Genomic DNA, 24,820 nt, shown 5'->3' with positions numbered 1-24,820 from the left:
TATATATTAGGATACACACACACATATATACATATATATATATTTACTGTTTTTAGAAATAATGATCCATTCTAGATTTATTTTCCTTTCAGATTCATTTTCTTTATAAATCAAGGACACTACACTAAATTAAAAAGAGTGGTAATAGCTGCTAACATTTTCTGAGCACTTATTTCGTACCGGGTAGTGCTCAAAGCCATTTACTTTGGTCCTGCCAGCAAGCTTTTCAAAGGGGATAAATACATGCTTCCCATGCATTCTCTCATTTAATTCTCTCAAAAAACCCTTGAAGGCAGGGACAATTATGCTCATTGAACAGGTGAAGGAACTAACTGAAGCTCACACAATTCTGATGGAGGAGAGCCAGGTGTGGAAACCAACAGAAAGACTCCAGAAGCCAACATCTATGCTCAGTGCCTCTAGTGAACACCCTAGAAGAGACCTTCACACTAGTCTCTGCACAGGCCCAAGTTGGGTCCTACATCCCTGAGGAACAAAATGTTACAACCCCTTCCATCAATCTGGTCAACAGCTGTTTCAACACCTGACCCTGCACTGCCACACCTCTCCTCATGCGACAGAGATGAACAGCAAGGCACATAAGGTTGACCACAACACACTAAATTTCCACTCAAGCTAGCCAAAACAGAGTAAAGTCTCCTTGAGCACCTATAGACACAGGCTGCCATGAACAGTCCTGAGAAACAGTTCTAGTCTAAAGAGATCCAAACAATGATAGCCCTGGGAACACCATTCTGACATGGAGTCGGGGAAGGGGTCTCAGGGCAGTTCTGAAAGCAGGGGCTTTGTCTGCTTATCTTGGATTTGAATAAGAAAGCATTCCCACAGTTCAAACTTCAAAGAGACAGCAGGTCTTGAGTAACAAGTCTCTGCCTGACTGCTCTGCCTGCCCCCAGCAAGCACTTTCATTCATTCCTTATGTGTCCCTCCAATGTTTTTATACACCAAAACACATGAGTAGGAGCATGTATTCTAATTTGTCCTCCTTTCTTACACCAAGAATAATGCACTCTATGTCTACATCTTGACTTTTTCCCTCAACACCCTGGAGACCTACCCTCTGGGGACAGAGAGCTAGTGTCCATTCTATCTTAGAGCTTCGCCCAATTCCACTGTACAGATGTACATATAACTGACTGAACCAATACGCTACAGATGGCCTCTGGGTTTCCAGCCTTTTGCTACTACAAATGGGATGAATTTCCACAGGTGAAACTTCAAGGCTGAAAGTGTACATACTTAATTTTCACGAAGAACTAAATATCCCCGATGAGCAAAGAACAAGAGAAAAAAACAGGTGCTTTGGTGGTAGAAAGACCTAAATGTCAGCCCCAGCTTTGAACCTCAGCAAGCTATTTTACCTCCCTGTGCCTCTGTTTCCTCACTGATAAAATGAGGATGAGACCCGACCTTACGGGGCTTATATGTAGAGTAAGAACTTAATATCTGTAAATCAGACAGGATAGCATCTGGCCCAAGGACATTGTTGAGGGTTTATAACTGTTCTTCCCAACTCCCAGCCCAGCTACTTCCTGGGACACAGCAAGGACAGCAAGCATCTGCCCTACACTCTGGCTTTCCCAGGTGTGACACGGGATGGGGCACTGCCAGCAGGGGCTGCTCAGGTGGCTGCCCAAAGTTCTCAGGAAGTGAGGACCCCCGTGGTCCACATGTGGCCAGGCCTGCAGGTTAGAGACTGAATCTCACTCAGGGATGCTGATTCATGCAAAGAAACTCTCAGGAGGCTGGCAAGGAAAATTGGAAGGCACAAGCATTACTGCACCACGAGAAATGTGACTGCCAGGAGAACCAGTCGCGGCAACCAGCCTCTCTACCCTGACTAATGAGCCTGTCGCCAAAGGCAAGCTGTAGGCAGGACAAATTGCACACTGACCTTTTCTAAGAGCTGACACAGTCCTCTGTTTCTGATCACTTCTCACATCTCCAAAGCCTTCCCTTGTCCAAGCCACCATCATATCCCCAGGAATGCCACCACAGCCACCTCCCTGGGCTCCTTGCTTCCACGCATGCCCCTACAGCCGAGTTTTGACACAGCAGCCACAGGGAACCTGTCAAAACCCGTATCGGTTCACATCACTCCTCTGTGCCATGCCCTCCAGTGGCCCCTCACCCCCCCAAGAGTCAAAGTCAAGGTCCTTCCAATGGCTCATAGATCGACCTTGATCTCTGGCCCTGTCTGTGCCTCCTCCTCTCCCCTCACCTGCCCCACTCCAGTCACCCCAGACTCCTCACAGTTCCTCAAACCTGCCAGGTACACTCCCACTCCCAGGCCTTTGCACAGGCTGCTTCTTGGCTTAAGCCACTAGAAAGTTGAGGGACTAATCTCTTGCCTCCTTCCACTACTTGCTCACACACAAACGCTCACTGAGGCCACCTCTGACTACCTGATTTAGAAGCACAACCTTCCTTGCCCACTCCCTCACTTCCTTTCACTCTGCTCAACTTGTTCTTCCTCCATGGTACTTCAGCACAAACAATTAAGTGTTCACCAACTAACTGGAAGGTCAGCAGTTTGAACTCACCCAGGGGCACCTCAGAAGAAAGGCCCGGGGATCTGCTTCCCAAAGGCCGGCCACCTTCGCTGTTCTGACACACGGGGTCTTCACGAGTTGGAATCAACTCAACAGCAGTGGCTTTTGTTTTTAACAGACAACCTGGTTTACGTATTTGTTCTACAAATTCACTTTTACTGGAACATAAGTGGCACAAAGGCAGGGATTTTTATCTTTTATTTGATACATCCTTGGTGCTGAGCATTGGACACCTGAACTAGATGGGTCCCATCCTTTAGCATAGATATCTCTTCTTTTGGCCCATTTAGCCATCTATTTTTCCTTTTTCTAATAATGGCATGGTCCTTCTGCTTTTGAAGTGACCCAGGTTTGCAGAGTCAGCATATTTTAGTCCCCATATGCCATGACTGGCTCATGGATTGACAGTGACCCAGTCAAACCAATGAGATGGAATTCTTGGACTTCTGTTGAAACTGCTAGAAAAAGCAGCTCTTTCATTGCCCTGGACCACTAGCAGTAAAACTGATAAAAGCTGAGGGCATCTTGAGTGATAAAAGCCTACACACAGGAAAGCACTAAGAAGAGAAGAGGTCCTGATGACACTGCTGCTGGATCAAGCTCTGCCTAAAACCAGAACTGCCCTTGGACTTTTCAACATAAGCCAATAAATGCCCCCTTCTCTAAGGCTAGTATAACTGCATCTTCTATTACTCATAGGCAAAAAAGTTCTAGCTAATACAGTCCGGTCCCAGTCTCCTAGACAGGCCTGGAACATACAGAACTAATTGGGTCTCTGTGTTTAACCTCTTTTTCCCCAACACGTTAGATCTTTCTGTAGGCTACTGACAAGACCCTCCTTGGTAACACAGCTGATGCCTATTCTGATCTCCCATGTGCTTGTGGGGTACCTCGCTGCTGACCATCATGTACAGCTGGGAAGGCTGCACGGTTGGGGTACACAGCATGACCTTGTGGCTCAGTTCATCACCACCAGTAACCAGGGGGGCCGGAGGTTGTTCTCTTCAGTGCAGACTTCTATCCAGGGCTTGAAACGACCATTCTGCCCAGAGCATGGAGAGTGGACTACCGGCAGACCCAAGATGCAGGCAGACCTCATAGGCACTATAGCAGTCATCTAGGCTGACAAGGCCTGTGGTTGTGACTAAGATCTGAGCAGTGAAGATGGAGAAAAAGGGACATACAGGAGAGAGACTCAGGAGCCTGAGTCAACAGGACTTGGTGATGGACTGAACATGGGACTTAACAGTGCTCCCTACAGATTTCCAACTGGGGCAGTTGGGTACATGCTGTTGTCATTCTATTGAGACAGAAACCCACTAGCAGGGCAGCAAAAGGGGATGGACTCAGAAGCAAAATTCAGTTCTAGACAAAGTGAGTTTCAGATGCCTATGATACACAAAGGACTTGGGCTGGTTTAGACAGGTTGGGTGCCTCAGTACGCCCCACCTCCCTCACTCACTAGACCATAAGAAACCTACAAAAAATAAAATTCAAGATTCTTTTAAAAACAGCACCCTTGTTAATGGGCATGGAGGAATGGGTTGGTCTCCCTCATGATTTATCTAGTTATTTAAACCACAATAGAATCAAATTTAAAATAACTCTCCCACTAAATTCCTGAAAAAAACAAACACATCTCCTTGATCTAAAATGAGTATGACTGATACTTACCAAATGTATCAAGTATGTCCGTGATAAGAACAAATTTGCTTGGGTAGAACTGAATAACGCTAGTGTCTGAAAGAAGCTTTGAACACTAGAAAAAGAGAAAAGAAAGGAAAATTCATTCTTCACGTTTGACTTGGTTGGGATGCTCCAGGCCTGGAAAATTAACAATTTCTACAAACATATAAAGGTACTCACCATGTGCCAAAACCCTGTGTGAGTCACTGAGGATGTAATGATAAGCAAAATCACTGAGCCCCTGACAAAAGGAGCCAGGCTCTGCTCACAATAGACTCTCTTCAGGAAGGACACTATCACTTCACTCCAGGAAGCCACCAAAAAATAAACCAATGAGTTGCCCTCAAGTCAATTCCCACATACAGCCACTCCCCATGTTCGTCAGAGGAGCAGGTTCGCCACAGGATTTTCAAGGCTGTGGCCTTTCAGAAGCAGATCGGCAGGCCTTTCTTCTGAGGAGCAGAACTCAAACTACCAAGCTTTCAGTTAGTAGTGAAATGCTTAACTGTCTGTACTACTTGGGAGCCCTCAAAGGCCACTGTTATTGTTGCTGTTAGGTGCCTTGAGTTGGCTCCAACTCAGAGTGGCCCTATGCAAAGCAGAACGAAACACTGCCCAGTCGTATACCATCCTCACAATTCTTGCTAAACTTGAGCCCATCGTTGCAGCCACTGTGACAATCCACTGTGCTTTTTGGGGTTTTTTTCAAAGGCCATAAGGCTGAGGAAATCTTATCTATAAGGACTTGCTCATACAATGAAGTAGGGCCAAAATTCAAAGCCATCAAGAAAAACAAAGGTTGATTCTCCCATCATTGTCTTCTCAGGTGGCCAAAACTGTGTTCCAACCACTAATTGATTCCAGGATGATCTAGATCCTTCAGCATTTTTCTTATGAAATGAGCCTGTAATTAAACCTCTAGGGTTTCTTAAATTGGCATCTATCATTTATACTCATTCCCAAACTTCTCTCTAAAAGGAAACGTGACAAGCTTCAAAGAGTACATCTTTTTCTGGAACCACTGCTCTTCAATGCTGGAGACATTTTGGCTCTACAGAGAATTACTCAATCCCTGCACTATCACCAAAAGGCCATCCACATTTTCATACTCTTAACAGAAGGCTGCAACCATACAACGTGGCCCCAAACACCCCAGATAGCACCATCTTTTGTAATCAGGAATAAAAATGCTATTTTTATTTTCAAAACCCAAATTACATGTCCAGAAGTCTTTGCATATTCAAAATTCAGTACAGAGAATTAAATAACTTTGCTGTATTTTATCATTCAGCAGTTGAATCTCAGATAGAAAAATGTCACATAAAAATAAATAATTCTTTGGACATTTAGAAAAGGTCCTTCAACGTGCATTTCCAATGTGCAAAAAACACACAGAAAATTGACAGAATCAAGAGATAGGTTGACATATGTTTTGAGTTTGGGGTTGTTACCCCATATCTAGATGATTAGACTTACCAAGTTTCTCCTTAGCATTACATGCCTAAAAGTAAACAATGTGGCTGAATTGTGAAACATCCTTTTACAGTCCAAACGTTATTTGGGTAAAGAAATATAAGCTGTTAAAACAATGGTGCTGACACTGAACATTTGGATGGATGTTGAATTCCATTTTCTGATGCCTCACTTTGTGTTTTTCATATGACCTCTATGAGGGATCCAACTTAAACAATTTCCCCAAGAGATTTCTGGGGTTGAAAAACAAACAACTCTGTTGGCAGTATTCCCGGGGATGGGACATCTCCTGAGTTCCTACTCAGCGCCTTACTGGCACGCCTGAGATGAGTTACTGCCTGCTAGTGAGGTAAGAGGGAGAGAATTTAAACTGCAAATTGAACACAGCTGTGCACTGATTTTATCCCAAACGGATTTCACAGAACCTATTTTAATGAAGGATAACAGGAACCAGAATTTTTCTTAATCCACAATTAAAGTCATAATAATCCATGAATTAAAATTTCCTTCTCAAAACAACTATTCTGAAGATCCCACAGTTGCTAAAGCTTTGGTGCAGTTTCCTAAACTTGTCTGATAACAAGCAGGTTGGGCTGGTTGTTAAAAATACAAACTCCTGGTTCCATACCAAATCTACCCTGTTGCTTTCGAGTCAATTCTGACTCATAGTGACCCTATAGGGAAGAGTAGAACTGCTCCCACAGGGTTTCCAAGGCTGTAAATCTTTAGGGAAGCCGACTACCATGGGGTGGATGATAGGTCCAAACTGCCAACATTTTGGTTAGCAGCCGAGTGCTGTAACTGCTGCTCCACCAAACCTACTGGTCAAAATCCAAAGCACAGGCACCTGGGAATCAATATTTTCAACTAGGGTTCCAGGTAGTTGCTATGCTGAAGCAAGCTTGGGAAACACTGGGTTAATGCTATCCATAATCGGCTCACCACAGGTATACCTTGAATGTAATAAGCATTCTATAAACCAGCTGCTCTCAACTTTGGAATCTTCTAGAGTTTTTAAAAATAATGATTCCTCAGACACCCAACCCACCACTGAGATTATCATTTAACTGGCCTGGGGTGCAACGTGGACATCAGGACTCCCAAGTGATTCTAATGAGTGTGAAGGTTGACACCCTCTGTTAAAAATATTTATAGAATGACTGATTCTTCAGGTCTTCCTGAAATATCTGAATTTATTTGTTGGAAAAATACTGAAAAGGTACTTTTTAAAATTTATTTCCAATTAGCAATATTCTAGAAGGAAACAATTTCTAAAATTATACTTGAGTCTTTAAAAATTATTTGAATAACCAACCAAAAAAAACAAACTCACTGCTGTCGAGTCAGATCTGACTCATAGCGACCCTTCCTTGGGTTTCCGCTCTGGTAGTGTAGTGCCTAAGGCACTTCACTGCTAACAAGAAGGCTGGCGGTTCAAACCCACCAGCCACTTCTCGGAAGGAAGATGAGGCAATCTACTTCCGTAGTGATACTGCCTTGGAAACCCAAGGAGGGGTCGCTATGAGTCAGGTCTGACTCCACGGCACCTAACAACAACAACATCACTACAGAAGTAGATTGCCCAACCTTCTTTCCGAGGAGTGGCTGATGGGTTTGAACCGAGGAGTGGCTGATGGGTTTGAACCGCCAGCCTCCTGGTTAGCAGTCAAATGCCTTAGGCACTACGCCACCAGATCTCCCTTGAATAACCAGACAAGTAAATAAATTAAAAGATGACCTGTGGCTGAGTATTAAGGAAGGTAACTAAACATCTTGGAAGGCAAAGTACAACAGTATTCACAATATATGAAAAAAGCTGAAAAAATAAGTAAGAATAATGAAAGCAACGTACTAGAAAAATGAACAAAAAGACATTTTACAGAAGAGGAAACCCCAATGATCAATATACCCATGTAAAGACGCCCAATCTTATCAGTAAGCAGGAAAATGCAAATTAAAACCACAATAAAATAAAATTTTTATTACCTCCTAAACTGGAAAAATTGAAATAAAAAGTCTGCTCATACCACACACTGGAAGGATGCTGAGTAATGGAGACACCCCTACTGCTACCACAGTACAGGCTGGCACAGCTCCTTTGGAAAACAGCATTATCCAGGAAAGCTGAAGAGGAGTATATCCGATGCCCAAGCAATTCTTCTCTTAGGTATGTCCCCTCATCTCAAGAAACACTTTACATGGACATCAGAAAACATGTTCAAAGGTGTTCATAGAAATATCATTTACAATAATGAAAAAGAGAAGAAACAGAAGCCTAAAATCCAACCCATTGCAGTCTAGTCGATTCCAACTCATAGTGACCCTATGCAACAGAGTAGAATTGCCCCATAGCATTTCCAAGGCCATAATCTTTACAGAAGCAGACATCTTTCTCCAAGGAGTGGACAGTGGGTTTGAACCACTGACCTATCAGATAGCAGCCAAGTGCTTAACTGCTGAACCACCAGGACTCCTTACCAGATGCCTATCAATAGAATTTGTTGTTGTTGTTGTTATGTGCCGTCGAGTCAAACCAAACTCATAACGACCCCTCCTTGGATTTCCGAGGCAGTATCACTACGGAAGTAGGATTGCCCAACCTTCCTTCCGAGGAGTGGCTGGTGGGTTTAAACTGCCAGCCGTCTGGTTAGCAGGCAAGTGTCTTAGCCACTATGCTACCAGAGCTCCCATCAATAGAATAAATGATACATAATGTATGCATCGAAGACTCACTATTGTTAAGATTATAATCCTCTCCAAATGATCTATAGATTCAATGCTATATCTATCAAAATTTTAGTAGGCTTTTTTATTTTGCAGAAAATGCCAAGCTGATGTGAGCAGTCTTTCCCCATCCAAAGCAAAGCAGAGTGAAGAAAATCAAAAACGTAGGAAACAATTACTCTAAAGGATTAATACACTGTGATGATTATGTTTGTTTATCAACTTGGCTGGGCCTGGTTGAGTGGCTGGGCAGCTGGATGTAGTATTCCCCATGATGAGACTGGTAATCAATTCCATGGTGGAATCTACTGGGAGCAGCTGGGTAAGCTGCCTTTGAGTCTGCTTCCTGTATATAAGGAGAAGCTTTGAGAATTATCTCTAGCCTATGGCACACTTGGACCCTGCATGTAGCTGGGTCGTTGCTCAGAAGCCTGCTATGCTCTGCCGACCTTGGGACTTACAATGGACTTAAGTCAATGGCCTGCCGTGCGGAAACATCGGGACTGTGCCTTTTTACTTGTCAAGTAAAAATCCTTGGGATTTCTCAGCCTCAGCAGCCAGCAGCTGTCTGGATGAAGAAACGCCTCTAGCTCCAGTGGGCCGGAAGTAGGAGGCAGAGCTGGACCCCAAGGTTGAGGGGCCTTTACCCAGCCCCTAGAGCCTGGCATTTTGAACTTGGACCTAAAGCCTCCAAATTTAAGATAAACTGTTTTGTTAAGGCCATCCCATTTGTGGTATATATCTCATCAGCACAGTACTAGGTAACCAGAACATATACCCACCACATAAACCTCAGCCTCCATGACCCTGAGACTAGAAGAACTAGACGGTGCCCAGCTAGCACTGCTGACTTCTCTGAAAGGGATCACAATAAGAGGTCCTAGATAGAGATGGGGAAAAATATGCAACAAAACTCAAAATCATTTAAAAAAAAAAAAAATGAAGACTGGTGAAACCCCCAAGACTGTGGCCCTCAGACACGCTTAAAGCTAGGAACTGAACTTAACCCTCCTGTCTCAACTGGCAGCCAAATGACAGACAGGTCTATAAGGTGAAAAGCAGTATCAAGAGACTCATTAAAACAATCAAGCATATGAGATCAAGAGGACACCATCTGCCCAGGGATAGAGCCAGGAACATGGGAGGGGATGGGAAGGAAGGAACAAAGGATAAGGGGTGGGTGCAGGGAAGAAGTGAGAAGAATGCCATTACAATGTGCAGATGGCAGTAAATGTCACAAAACAGAATGCATGTGGATTGTTGAATGGAAAACCAATTTGCTCTGTAAACTTTCACCCAAATCACAATTTGGAAAAAAAAAAAAAAAGAATGGACAAATAAAAATTATTTTTAGACAACTGGAAAAAAAGGAAATGGCAAGATGATTCTAAAATGTGTACGAAGATGAAATGGATCAATAGCTAAGAAATTCTGAAATAGAAGAACAAAGTAAAAGAATGACAATACTCAATTTCAAAACTTATAAATATATATAAACATAAATACTTTATACTATATAAAGCATAGTAATAAAGACCATGTGGTACTCACATAAGGATAGACATATAGATCAATAGAACAGAGTTGAAAGTCCAGAAATAAACCCTTACATTTATGGTCAACTGATTTTTGACAAAGTTGCCAAGTCAATTCAGTAAGGAAAGGACAATCTTTTCAACAAATGCTGCACTATAAAAGCAGAAAAATAAACTTAGACCCTGATCTCACGATACACACAAAAATTAATTCAAAATGGATCATAAATCCAAAGGTAAGAGGTAAAACTGAAAGTTCAATAAAAAAAGATTAGAAAATCCCTATGACCTTGAGTTAGGCAAAACTTCTTAGACATGGCTCCCAAAGCTTGAGTCAGAAAAGAGAAACTTAATCAATTGTTACTGTTGTTTGGTGCCACTGAGTTGGCTTCAACTCCTAAGGACCCTATGAACAACAGAATGCAACACTGCCCAGTCCTGTGCGATCTTTACATTGAGCCCATCACTGCAGCCGCTGTGTCAGTCCATCTCCTTGACGATTTTCCCCTTTTTCGTTGACCCTCTACTTTACAAGCTCGTCATCTTTCTCCAGGCACCAGTCCCTTCTTCCATGACCAAAGCATGGAGACGAAGTCTGGCCATTCTTGCTTCGAAGGAGCATTTCAGCTGTACTTTTTCCAAGACAGATTTGTTCATTCTTCTAGTTGTCTGTGATGTTTTTGGTATTCTTCACTGACACTGCAATTCAAAGGCATCAATTCTTCTTTGGTCTTCCTTATTCACTGTCCAGCTTTCACATGCATATGAGGCTACTGACAATACCATGGCTCAGGTCAAGCTTACTTCATTCAGTCTTCAAAGTGACTTCTTTGCTCTTAACAAAAAGAGCTCTTTTGCAGCAGCTTTGCCCAGTGCAAAACATCCTCTGCTTTCTTGACTTCTGCTTCTATGGGCATTGATTGTGTATCCGAATAAAATGAAATCTCTGACAACTTCAATCTTTCCTCCATTTATTGTGATGCTGCTTACTGGTCCAGTTGTGAAGATTTTTGTTTTAGGTTGAAGTGTAATGCAAACTGAAAGCTTTAGTCTTTGATCTTTATCAGTAAGTGCTTCAAATCATCTTCACCTTCAGCAAGCATGGTTATGTCATTTGCATAGTGCAGGTTGTTAATCGAGTCTCCAATCCTGATACCACGTTTTTCATATAGTCTAGCTTCTTGGGTATTTGCTCAGCACAAATATTGAATAAATATGGTAAAAGGATACAATTCTGATGCACACCTTTCCTGATTTTAAAGCATTCAGTATCCCCTTGTTCTGTTTGAACGACTGCCTCTTGGTCTATTAAAGGTTCCTCATAAGCACAATTTAATTTAAGGAGCTCTGGTGGTAAAGTGGCTAAGGTATTTGGCTGTTAACCAAAAGGCTGGTGGTTCAAACCCACCAGCCACTCCACAGAAAAAAGATAAGGCAGTCTACTTCCGTAGATTTATAGCCTTGGAAACCCAAGGGGGGCACTATGAATCAGAATCTACTTGATGGCAAGAAGTTTGTTTGCTTACATGAGCACAATTACATGTTCTGGAATTCGTATTCTTCTCAATGCTATCCATAATTTGTTATGATCCACACAGACAAATGACTTTGCATAGTCAAGAAAACAAAGGTAAACATCTTTCTGGTATTCTTTGCTTTCAGCCAAAAGGTCAGTCTGACATCAGCAATGGTTATCCTTTATTCCATACCCACTTCTGAATTCACCCTGAATTTCTAGCAGTTTCCTGTCAATATACCACTACAACCATTTTTTAACTGTCTTTGTTACTGGGCCAAACGTGGGTCCCTGCCAGGTGCCCAGTCAGGCCAAAACAGTTTACACACCGAGATTGAGAGGAGAGAAAATTATTTATTGTACAGCAGCAGTGCAAGGAGTTAGGGGTAGTAAGTACCAGAGATGCCACCAAACACAGTTTTTGTAGGTTTCAGGAGAGGAGGTTGTGCATATTCACAAAAGGTTGAGGAATTTGGGGCGTGAACATGAAATTGGTGATGGATGAGTCATTAGTTTCTTGTTATCAGCTGATAGGGGCTTAGGCAGAGGCAGAGGATCAGCAATTAACTTTTGTTCCCTTATGTCCTCAGGCCAGAGTTCATTTACAAGTTGTTTCTAAAACATTTCTATTGTCCCTGGCCAGAGTTAATTTACAAGTTATTTCTAAAATACTTTTAGCAAGTATCATCTATCATCTGCAGGAAGGAATGTTTTCCATTCAGTTCTTTAACTGAATACTTACTCATCTGCCTTGGGTGGGAAAATAGTTGGAGGTAATTTAGTTTATTTATGTTTACTTATCTATTCTCATCCAGGTGCCAGGGTGGGGGAAATAGTTTTTACTTTACTAGGTTTCATCTTCAGCAAAATTCTACTTGGTTTCTGATATTAATGGTATTGTTCAATAATTTCTACATTCTGTTGGATCACTTTTCTTTGGAATGGGCACAAATATGGACCTCTTCCAGCTGGTTGGCCAGGTAGCTGTCTTCCAAATTTCTTGGCATAAATGAGTGAGCACCTCCATCACTGTGTATTTTATTTAATTAATAACTTTTGCACTTCATAAGATATCATTATGAAAATTAAAGGACAAACCACAGCCTGGGAGAAAATACTTGCAAATCATACATTTGATATTAGACTTATATAGAGAATATATAAAAAACCTATCAGTTAAAACTCACTAATAATGTTGTTGTTGTTGTTGTTGTTGTGTGCTGTGTTGGACCTGACTCCTAGGGACACCACAAGGTAGTATCACTATGGAAGTAGACTGCCCAACCTTCCTTTGGAGGAGTGGCTGGTGAGTTTAAACTGCCAGCCTTCCTGTTAGCAGTCAAATGCCTTAGGCACTACACCACCAGAGCTCCCTCAATAGTCATTAGGGAAATGCAAATTAAAACCACAGTGAGATACTACTATAGATCAGTTAAAATGGCTACAACCAAAACAACAGATGTTAGTGGGAATGTAAAATGTTCCAGTCATTATAGTAAAGAGTTTGGCAGTTCCTCAAAAAGTTGAACACAGAACTACCATATGACCCAGCATTTTCCCTCCTATGTATATACCCAAAAGACTTGAAAATATGGACTCAAACAGATACCTGTATACCAACATTAACTGCAACAGTATTCACCCAAAAGGTGGAAACAACCCAAGCGTCCAGCAACAAATGAATGGACAAACAAAATATGATATATCCATACAATGGATTATTATTAAACCACAAAGAGAAATGAAGTCCCGCTACATTCTATGACCTGAAGAAGCCCTGAAAACCTTATGTTGAGTGAAATAAGTCAAACACAAAATGGCAAATATTACATGATCCCACTTACATGAGATAGTAGAAAAAGCAAATGTACGTAGAGATCAAAGTTTATTAATGATTACAAGAGATTAGAGAGAGGGAGACCAAAAACCAAAATCAAATCCACAGCCACCGAGTCAATTCCAACTCATAGGGACCCCCATTAGGTTTCCAAGGCAGTAAATCTTTATAGAAGTAGATTGTCTCATCGTCCTCTCGTGGAGCAGCTGGTAGGTTTGAACCGTCTACCTTCTGGGGAGAACCACAGCTTGTTGGGGAGAAGAAGTAGGCAGTTAGCATTTAAAGAGTACTGAGTTTCTGTTTAAGGTGATGAAAAACTTTTGGAAATAGAGAGCAGTGATGGCTGCACAAATACAATTAATGTCACTGAACTGTACACTTAAAAATAGTGATAATAACAATTTTTAAATATACACTTCACTACAGTAAAAATTACCTAAAGACAAAAAAGACAGGTGAGAACAATGAGAAACTGGAACTCTCTCACTCAGTGCTGGGAGGAATGTAAAATGGTGTCGCCACTCTGGAAAACAGTTTGGCGGTATTTTAAAGTTAAACATAAACTCACCACCCAAAGCAAACCCATTGCCATCAAGTCAATTCTGACTCACAGCAATCCCCATTGGGTTTCCAAGATGGTAAATCTTCAGGGAAGTAGACTGCCCCACCTTCCTTCCACAGAGTGACTGGTAGGTTTGAACCGCCAAACTTCTGGTTAGCAGTCAAATGCCTTAGGCACTGCACTACCAAGAGCTCCTTAAAACTTACCACAGGACTCAGCAATTCCACTCCTAGTAATCCATCCTCAAAAAATGAAAATAATGTCCACAAAAAGGCTTCTATGTCAATCAATGTTCATAGCAGCATTATTCATAATAGCCAGAAAGTAGAAACAACTCAAATTTCCATCAACTTGTGAACAAACAAAATGTGATACAGCTATATAATTGAATATTATTTAGCTATAAAAAGGAATGAAGTACTGATAAAAGGTACAATTTGGATGAACCTTTCAAAGTTATGCCATGTGAAAGAAGCCAGATACCAAAAAACCTATGTCCTGAATAATTCTATTTATATGAAGTATACAGGAAAGGCAGATCTATAGAGACAGAAAGCAGATCAGTGGTTGTCCACGCCAGAGGGTGGGAATAGGGGTGGACTGCAACCAAGTTTGAGGGAATTTTCTAGGAGTATGAAAATGTCCTAAAATGAGATTGTGATGATTACACAAGCTTCAGTTTACTAAAAACAACTGAGTTTTAGACTTACAGTGCGTGAATTTTATGGTACATAAAATATACCTTAATAAAACTGTCCCTGAACAAAAACAAAAAACTTAACTGTAAAGCAAGTAAGGTGAACTGTGCTCATTTCCCTGAACTCTGCACCTTGACTAGGTTTTTTGAATGAAGACAGTCTTTAAAGTTTGGAAAGTAGAGTAGTTACTATTAACCAGATGTGGACTTAATTAAGTTAAAATAAAAATAATTAAAAATTATTTTCTTTGAGAAGACATGAATCAAATCTCCCCCAGATGTGAAACTCTTAGAAGTCACAGCTCTAAACTACAACAATCTATGGGGAGATGTTGCCAATAACAATATTTTGGAGGAATGCTTGTTAGTTAGATATTTTCTCTTTGGAGCCCCTCAGCAAATAGTTCCCATCACATGCACCCAGGATGATAGGTTCTTCTTCAAGAATATTTACTTTGTAAACTAACAACAGTGAAGGAAGGAAAACAGGCTTGGGTTTGTCTCCTGCTATGAAATACAAAAATCAGCCCACAAGACACAAAGAGTCATCTTAGAAGACTTCAAGTATCCAGTGTAAAGGCTCCCAGACACTCCTAACCCTCCCTCAAAAGAAAGGTGAGAAAACAAACATCAAGCTATCATGCCATCAAATAAGAATGGGATGTGCCTTCTGAATTAAAATGGCTGTACAGAAATCCTTCATTAACTGCTCTGAAAAGGATAATGCAGGAGTTGATCCTTTTACAGTGTGCCTCAAGGCATGCTTTGCCAAGATAAGATGATCTTAAGGGTCAAGAAACAGAATAAACTGTTTTCATTATATAAGTTGCTCTCATGAGCCAAGATTTATCAGTTCAACAACTGTACCTCTCCTAACACTGTAAACTTGCTTTCCTCAACATATAATTATGCAGAATATGCCTAAAAAATGCAGAAATCAGGGAACCACAGCCATTCGTCGCAAAGATACAAAGCCAATCTGGTCAAGGAAAATTCCCCAAAATGTTGCCCAATCTTTAGTCTGTATAAATTGTAAATGCATCAGAGGTTATACCAGAGCCACTGCGCTGCATAGCTCCAGGAAGCATAATTTACACTGTAATCTAGGGTAACAGGTGCTTCCTGGATGGTGCAGTGCACAACCTGTGCAACGACCCATCTCACAAAAACAGGATTCATAATCATGGCCTTTCACAGGAAGTATGTGAAAATGGAACAAATGGAAAAAATAGGGTAAAACCCTAAAGACAGACCTCTTAAAATTCCAATTACCCAAAAGAATTTTACATAGGAATTTCTAGGGGAAAAAAATCATTAGTCCTGACCTGGATGACTATTTTTAGAGCTTTCACTTTCTGGTCCGAGGCCCAGGCGTCCTTCAGCGACTGGTTGAGCTCTTCTATGCGATTGACATAATCCTGTTGAGTCAAGTTCAACAGCTCCTTTTGGGATCCCTGTGGACGGAAAGTTGGAAGATATAGACATGAAGGAAAAACATTATTCAACCACTACCCTCTATGAAGAATACTGGCTCTGACAGAGCTTTAGTCTCTTAATTTTTCCTCATGACCCCACCAGGAAGGACTCTTTTGTCTGCAATCAAAGAGGTTCTTTGAGTTTTACCTAGTGATGGGCAGAACATAGTGGATGAGAGACTGGCCTTAGAGGCAAGTCAGACCTAAGCTGATTCCCAGCTCAGCCACTTACTGGCTGTATGATACTGGGCAAGCTGCTTTCCTCCTTGAGTCTCACATTCTCATCTAAGAATGAGGATAACAGCACTTACCCTATTCACCAAAAGTTACTGGGGGCTACCAAGTGTGCCAGGCCCGAAGCTCGTGCTCAAGGTACAAAGATGAGCAAAAATATATTATTTTTACATTCACAGAGCTTAAGGGACAGAGAAGAGACAGACATTAACACAAACTGAGATAAATACTGAGAGGGAAAATATAATTCTATGAGAGCATACAACATAGTTCATTGTAAGAAGCACAACCATTTCACTAAAATAAAAAAAAACTAACCAACCAATCCACTGCCACTTAACCGAACCTGACTCATAGCAACGCTATAGGCTAGAGAACTGCTCCACAGAGTTTCCAAGGCTGTAAATCTTTACAGAAGCAGACTGCCACATCTTTCTTCTGCAGAGCAACTGGTGGGTTTGAACAGGCTTAACCCCTGTGCTACCACAGCTTCAGAATGAAACACCAGGAAAGAAAAATTGCTGATCCCCAACATGCATCAAGTGAGAGATAGAGCCCAATTTCAGAGATATTAAAATGTGGGAGAAAAGAGAGTCATCTCAGAATAGAAAACATATGGTAGCAAATGAATGGCCTCCAGACTGGGGTCAGCATGGCTTCCTGGAGGAAGAGAAGCTCCTCAGAGGATGAGCACTCAGCGGTACAGGTGTTACCTAAGCCAGGAGGCAACAGGGAGAGAACATTCTGGACAGATGGAAATCCACAGCAAAGACTCATGGCAGAAGAGAGTAAGCTCCTCACATGGATTAAATAACAATGTATGTAAAGATTCAGCACTGTCCCTGGTGCACAGTAAGTGTTCACTGACTCCAAGCTAGTGTTCAATGCACAGCTCATATGTGTGAGAGTCCTGCTAACACACATGAGGAGATCAAAAACCAAACCAAATCTTCTTTATATGAACATTCCCTGAAATCCAAAGTGAAACACTATTAAAGAAATAAGAATAGAGGTTCAGGGAATTTGGACTGATTATACTTGGCCACATGAACTAGGAAATATAGGATATGGGCTACCCTGTCCCTGTGCAGTAGGAGGAGCCACAAGACTAGTTTGGGCCAATGGGCTGTGAGGAGAAGTGGCGTGTGGCCCTTCTGAGCTGAGGCCATGAAAAGTACTCTGCTCTGCAGCCTGCCATGACAAACTTGAGATGGCAGTATCATAAAATGGTGCTGTGCCTGTCACTCTCACTGAACATAAAATGTGAACAAGAAATAAAGCACTGTTACGTTAAGCCTCGGAGATCTGAGGTTGATCTGTTACCATGGCATCTCCTAGCCTTATGCTAATAAGATATAAACTGGAAGCAAGGGGGCAATCAGCTGCACTGTGAGCAGGGAGAAGCAAAGCAACCACTCAGCAGACAATAAAGAAAGGAGCAGTAGAAAATCAGAGACAGGAGGCTGCACACACACAAAGAGAGAGACAGAGGGCAGCTGCCAAGTCTTTGGCCAGCTTTTGAGTTCCTGGATCCAGGTTGTTGTGTCCTTGGGTTCAGAAACACCCCTGTATCCTTCCAATAAAACCTCCATTTTCAATGTAGGCCCATTCAAGTAACATTCAGATAGTCCTAGACTATAGTGCTGTGATTCAAATCTTCAGCAATTCCCTTATTATCAGCCAAAGTAGGCAGATGATACGCAGTCTAAGGTTCTCTTTCACCCTAATTCAATACTTCTCAGATCTGGATTGAGACGTAGGTGAGATATTGACTCTGCTGAGCCCCAACAGCTCTGATCTCAGAGCTGGAGGATCCTTGAACCAAGGGGCAAGATGCAGGACAGAGCAACGGCCACTGCTACTGTGGTTTTCAGGGCATTCTCACAATCCACACAACTATTCTTTATTCCCATTTCAGAAATGAGGAAATAGGTCAATGCCCAAGGCCACTTTGTAAGTAAGCAGCTGAGTTAAGGCCTCCAGACTCAAGGTAATGATGGTGACTGCTAAGATATAAGTAGCATATACAACATGCTAGATGTTATTCTAAGCACTTCATGTATAGTAACTCAGTTAATCCCTGTAACAAGCCTATGAGGTAGGCACTACTTATCATCCCCATTTTACAGATAAGTAAACTCAGGCACAGAGTAGTCCAGCACCTTGTTCAAAGTCTCAGAATCACCAAATGGTAAAGCTGGCATTCAAGCCCAGGCAGTCTGGCTCTAGAGTTTTTGCTCTTACACAGCAGGCTATGCTGTCTGCCTAAGTGATATTGCAGAGGACGCACCTCAGCTGTTTTCACTAGCCAGGCTCGTAATAACCGGGAGTGAACCGGACAAGGAGTACTGGGGCTATCTGGATTGTGCATGTCCTCGTTAAATGCAACAATGTGGGCCCAGAGTTGCCAGCTCAAATTTTTCAAGAGGCCAGAATTTTATATTTGCATGGTAGATTTAGCATTAAAAAAAAAAAAAAAACAGTTGGCAAATTACTCAAATCTTTAAAAAGTATAAGCCAGCCGATTAAAAGACTGCTGTGGGCCATATCCAGGCAGTAGAGCAGCCAGGTGCAACTTTTGTTGCAAGGTATGATCTTTATACTTCCAAGGGAGATGAGTGCAGCTGGCTTTTCCCATTAGACACTGTCCCCAGATGACCTGAGTCTGCTCAGGCATCACAATGAGAAACGATGCCTTCAGAAAGCTCCCACGAGCTCATCCACCTGCACTGCTGGCCCCTTTCCCTGGACCATGTCAGAGTCCCAGGGGGCGCAAGCACAGCACGCAGGCCTCCTCTGATAAGCATGATCAAAAATTCATCAAAGAGAAGCCACCTAGATGGATCTAACTTGGCAGAAGCGACAGCATCACTCCTCCGTGGACTTTCTGCTCCACAAAGGATTCGCTCACCTCCTCAAAGTCATCCAGCTCCTCCAACCTGGTCCGGACTTTCTCTGACATTGCGGATGTGGTGGTAACGGCTTTGCCTAAAGAGAATGGATTAATATCAGCCAGGTGACTCTTCTCTACAGTGGGTAGCATGCTTCCACTCTACATTTCAGCATGATGAGATGTCAGGAAACTGTGTTTCATTACTGAAAACTCTCTGAGATTTTGAAAGTAATTTTCATATATAACCAATGTTCCATAGGAAATTGTTCCATTTGGAAGCTGCCCTTGGGAGCATGAGAGCCAGCCTGAGAAAGGTTAACCACTACACTCAGTATTTACAAACTTCTTACTGTATCAGTTATTTGCAGAGAAAAGTGGCTCAAACAAGGATGCCAAAAATTTGTCCCTTTATTTGTTTCTGTGAACAAAGCCCCTCTTATGCCGAGACCCACACAGCAACTGTTGTGCTCCTACACTAACAAGACAACAATCTCACTGTCTGCCCAGAGGTGGAAACACTCGGGCTTCAAAGCCCTTTCTACAAGCAAACAGGGCTCACTATACCTCCTTCCACCATCTCGCAGCACAATCCTGTCCATCAGTAGAGACTGGCAGATAGGAGCTGAGGAAAGGACTCCAGGTCACAGGACCAGCCACAGGCCAAGATTACCTGTCAAGGTGGCTGCTCTCCAACCAGAAAAATCAAACTCATGGCCATCAAGTTTATTCCACCTCATAGCAACCCTGCAGGACACAGTAAACTGCCCTATAGGATTTCCAAAGCTGCAAATCTTCATGGAAGCAGACTGTTACATCTTTTTCTCACAGAGCAGCTAGTGGGTTTAAACCCCTGACCATTCGGTTAGCAGCAAATGCTTAATCACTGTGCCACGAAGGCTCCTAGTGGTGTCCTCCCGTGCCTCCTATCTCAGAACATTTTCCCCATTTCAAGGGGACATCTGCTCTAATCCTGAGGTCCCCTTCTTCTCCCTACCAAACCCACTCTCAGGAATTAAAGTGCATTATTCTCCTTTAAGGCACTGGTGTTTCCAAATAATTAACTTTTTTTTTTTTTTACTTTGTTTCTACTTTTCCCTTAATTCTAAAATATAACAAATACAAAAACTATGTATCATTTACATGTTAACAAATAAAATACCTTTATAATTACCACCCAAGTCATATAATGTCTTGCTTCTTTCATTCACAATGTTCATGAAATTTGTTCATGTTGTTTCATGTAGCTATACCTCACTATGATAGCTGCTGAAAGTTTTCTGTTGTGAGAATATGCCACAATTAATTTCTTCATTCTACTGTTGACAGACATTTGGATTTTTTCCTATTTGGGGCTATTATGAACAATGTTGCTATGGACATTTCTATACATGCCTCCTGGTTCATATAAGCATGAATTTCTGCTTCTTAAACTTTTACACAAATCCCTTAAGGATGTGTTACAGTACAGATTCTGCTTCTGTACGTCTAAGGTGGTTGTTGTTGTCTGTTATTATGTGCAGTCAAGTCATCTCCAACTCACAGAATGAAACACTGCCCATTCCTGTGCCAGCCTCATGATCCCTACTATATCTGAGCTTATCGCTGCAGCCACTGTGGCAATCCATCTTGTTGAGGGCCTTCTCCTTTCATTGAACCTACACTTTACCAAGAACAATGTCCTTCTCCAGAGAATGGTCCCTTCTGACAACATGACCAAAGTAGGTGAAGTCTGGCCATTTTCGCTTCCAAGAAGCATTCCAGCTGTATTTCTTCCAGGACGGGTTTGTTAGTTCTTTTAGCAGTCCATGACACTTTCAGCATTCTTTGCCAACACCACAACTCAAAAGCATCAACTCTTCTTTGGTCTTCCTTATTCACTGTCCAGCTCTTACATGCATATGAGGCAATCTGAAAATACCATGGCTTGGGTTAGGGGCATCTTAGTCTTCGAGGAGATATCTTTGCTCTTCAGCACCTGAAAGAGGCCTTTTGTCACAGATTTGCCCAATGCAATACATCTTTTGATGTCTTGACTGATGCTTCCATTGGCATTGATTGTAGAACCAAGTAATATGAAGTGTTTGACAACTTCAATCTTTTCTCCATCTATAGTGATGCTGCTTATTGGTCCAGCTGTGAGGATTTTTGTTTTCTTTATATTGAGGTGTAATCCACACTGCAAACTGTAGTCTTTAATGTTCATCAGTAAGTGCTCCAAGTCATCTTCACTTTCAGCAAGCAAAGTTGTGTCTTCTGCGTATCTCAGGTTGTTAATGAGGTCTACGGTAGAGTCTGTGAATCTGGTTTCTTTTTAAACAAGCTCCCAGGTGACATCAATGCTTCTAGCCTTTAGACCACACTTTAAGAATCAGGGCTCTAGAGCAGGGCTTGCAAACTTTTTCTTAAAGGACCAAATAGAAATATTTTAGGGTTTGCACCTATTCCTCTTTGCCACTATAGCACAAAAGCAACCACTGACATATGTAAACAACTGGGCATGGCTGTGTTCCAAACAACTTTATTTACAAAAAACAAGGGAACAGGCTGGACTTGGCCCTGGACATAGCTTGCTAATCTCTGACTTAGTGTATATCTTAGAAGTGAAATTGGTGGATCAAAAATTGGCCTGTCTTCAATTTAAGAGATACTGCAAAACTGTTTTATAAAATGATTATACCTTTTATACTCCCACCAACAGCATCAGAGTTCCTACTGCTTCACATTCTTACCAACACTTGGTATTGTGAACTTTTTTTTTTTTTTTTTTTTCAAAAATGGTGAATATGCAATGGTATGATTTACTTTGTTATGGTTTGGGGTCATTCAAAGTTATGCCCATAATAAAGTTGCTTCTACCTCCTTGATTTCAAATGTGCTGCCTCAACTTGCAAAGAAGGGGGAGAGTTGCAGCTGCTATGTCAGTGGCTTGAGCATCATCTGGGAGCTTCCAGAAAGGAATTCCTCAGTCCTATCATTCAAGATTAATTCAACAAATCAAATGGGGCCCAATGGTATAAATTTGTATACAAGTTCCCAAGGTGATTCTACTGCGCAGCCAATTTGAGAGACCTGCACCAGGACTTTGGACTGTGGGTCTCAACAGAGAAAATTGAAAACTGCTGTGTTCAGGGATCAGCAGCTGGTTAGACTGAGTATATGACCCTATCACCAACATGCATGCACTTTTATAAGGAACAAAGACTTAAGGCAAAGGAAAAGATCTCTGAAGGGGAATTTCAACAGCTACTTGGCTGGTGTAAGAGGCACTAAGTTTATGTTTTACTCCCAGTAACTTCTTTTATCTTTTTTTCTTTCACTCTCTGAATACCCATTTTAGTTCTATGTCTATATACAACCTAAGAAATAATTAAACATCAAGATTAGTAACACGTGAAAATGGCAGGTGGCATCTGACCTTCTCTAACTTCAAAAGGAGGGAAGAGAGTCAAGATCAACTATCCAAGGCTGATTCCTATGAGGTGGGGGTCAAATATCTCTCCACCCTCCAATCATTTCACCAATTCTGATACCAACCGTCTTTTCTATGACACTCTCTACTTCTCTGCTGGGTTCAATAATTCAATACAATGGCCACAGAGAACTCATAGATAATACTCCTAGTTAAGAGGTTTATTACAGAAGTAACAGGTTACAATTCAGGATCAGGAATAACTCAGGATACAGTTCTTGGGTCAGAACAGCTTTTCAGCCATACCCCCAAGCAAGCCTCTCCCTTGGCCCCTGGGCCTGGCCTCTGCTCTATTTGGTCAAGTGTTATAAAGCTCTTTATCTCTGCTGCTAAGGGCCCAGAAACACTCCATTCTGCCAACAAGCCTCTTGTCCAAAGGCTCTCAGGTCTGTCGCTTTGTGGACTGGTATGCCACTGTAACTGCCTTGCTCTGTGGACCAGGAAGCCTACTGTGCCATCATCGTGCACTGCTCTCCTGGTTCTGCTGCTATTTTATCTCTGCCACTGCTTCTCACCATCTTGAGCTGTCTACAGTGTTACAAAGCTCTCTCTCTTGTCTCTTGAGTCTAGGAGCTTCTTAGGTCCAACGATACACTCCACTCCTGGCTCTCCTTTCTTGGTAGAAGTCCCTCCTTCCTGTCTGTGGGCTGGCTCACTTTAAGCCTAATAAGATGGCAAATCTTACCAATCCCCCCACTAGGGCTCCAAACACCTTATTTGCACCCTCTCACCTCTATAAGAGTGTCGTGTACCTTATTTATATTAGGAAGCTGTACAATCCCCTTGATAGACCATAGCACTTCATTTGCATAGTCCCACCCAATCATGTGGTAGGAGTAACACAATTTTATTTTTTTCCCTTTGGAAAATTATAGTAAAGGAAATGAAAGAATTTTTCCCACCAAAACAACAAAAAAAACCAACTTACCTTTTTCAGATCCCATAAACAGATTCTGCAGAGACAGAAAAGTCATAAAATATTTAAATTATTATTCAAATAGTGCTAAGGCAAGATGGTCTATAATTTTCCAATAAAATTTACTTATACAAATAAAAGACAGAAATATATATTCAAAGAAGGAAAATATGCATCACAAAACTGTTAGATATTCAAATTTCTATTCAATTCAGGGCTCTCAAAGTGAGCCAACAAATCTTTAAACATTGACAGACATGATAGAAACATTTAACTTACTCTAAAGCAGCGTTTGTCAACCTGACCACTACTAACATGTTAGGCCAAATAAGTATCTCCTGTGGAGGCTATCCTATGCATTACAAGATATTTGCCTGCATCCCTGGCCTTCATTCACTACATAGGAGTAGCACCCCCACCCCACTCCCCAGCTGTGAGTCAAAAATATATAAAAACCCAACCCACTGCCATCAAGTAGATTCTGACTCATTGCAACCCCATATCCAGATATTGCCAAATGTCCACTAGAGTAAAAATCACTCCCACTTGAGAATCACTGCTGTAAATAAGTTCTATGCACAAAGGAAAATAAATAAATAAATAACCATAGGCACTATCTATATGGGATCAAACTGACAACAGCAACATAGATTATATAGGAACCTTACAGGGGACAGGGTGTTTATGTTTCTGAAGGAGAAACAACTCAGAAAGGGAGAGTGAGAAGGCTGCATAATTCAAAGAATGAAATCAATGTCACTGAATTGCACATGTAGAAACTTAAACTGGTATATGTTTTGCTATGTATATTCTCAACAAAATATCACTTAAAAAAAATTTTTATTGTGATTTGGGTGAAAGGTTTACACAGCAATTTCATTTTCCACACAGCAGTTCACACAAATTTTGTCTCATGACACTGACTGCAATTTCCCACAGTGTAACAGCTCTCTTCTCACTTTGCCCCTATGGGTACCTCTTCACTGTGTCCTTCCCTTCCATGCAATCCTGCCCCCTGAGTGGTCTTCCCTATGCATATACTGTCCTTCTGTTTTCCCATGATTGGTCTCTCCAAGGGGTGTATTTACCTGATGTAAATGTTCACCCCATATGCCTGTCTTTCATTTGACTGGAAGCCACAGGAGTTCAATTCCAGACCTGAAGGGCAGCCAGGGGCCATAGTCTGAGGAGTTTCACCAGGCTCTATCAGACCAGCAAGGCTGTTTTTTT

General features: G+C 41.7%; 1 protein-coding gene across 1 annotated transcript in view; it reads right to left on the bottom strand.

The window, feature by feature from the left end:
* The window catches only part of VPS35L (VPS35 endosomal protein sorting factor like), a 221,075-nt gene that overhangs the window by 174,222 nt on the left and 22,033 nt on the right, over nucleotides 1-24,820 (bottom strand). The window contains exons 4-7 of the mRNA XM_007954736.2: nucleotides 23,603-23,627; nucleotides 19,224-19,300; nucleotides 15,929-16,057; nucleotides 4,248-4,332 (exon numbers count right to left, since the gene is read on the bottom strand). Of these exons, the coding sequence (XP_007952927.2) occupies nucleotides 4,248-4,332; nucleotides 15,929-16,057; nucleotides 19,224-19,300; nucleotides 23,603-23,627 (316 nt within the window). The remainder of the gene's footprint in view (nucleotides 1-4,247; nucleotides 4,333-15,928; nucleotides 16,058-19,223; nucleotides 19,301-23,602; nucleotides 23,628-24,820) is intronic.

The sequence above is a fragment of the Orycteropus afer genome, unplaced genomic scaffold (assembly GCF_000298275.1).
Source record: "Orycteropus afer afer isolate SDZICR_OR568_19922 unplaced genomic scaffold, OryAfe1.0 scaffold00470, whole genome shotgun sequence".
Classification (NCBI taxonomy): Eukaryota; Metazoa; Chordata; class Mammalia; order Tubulidentata; family Orycteropodidae; genus Orycteropus; species Orycteropus afer.
This window is presented reverse-complemented; position numbering and strand designations above follow the sequence as displayed.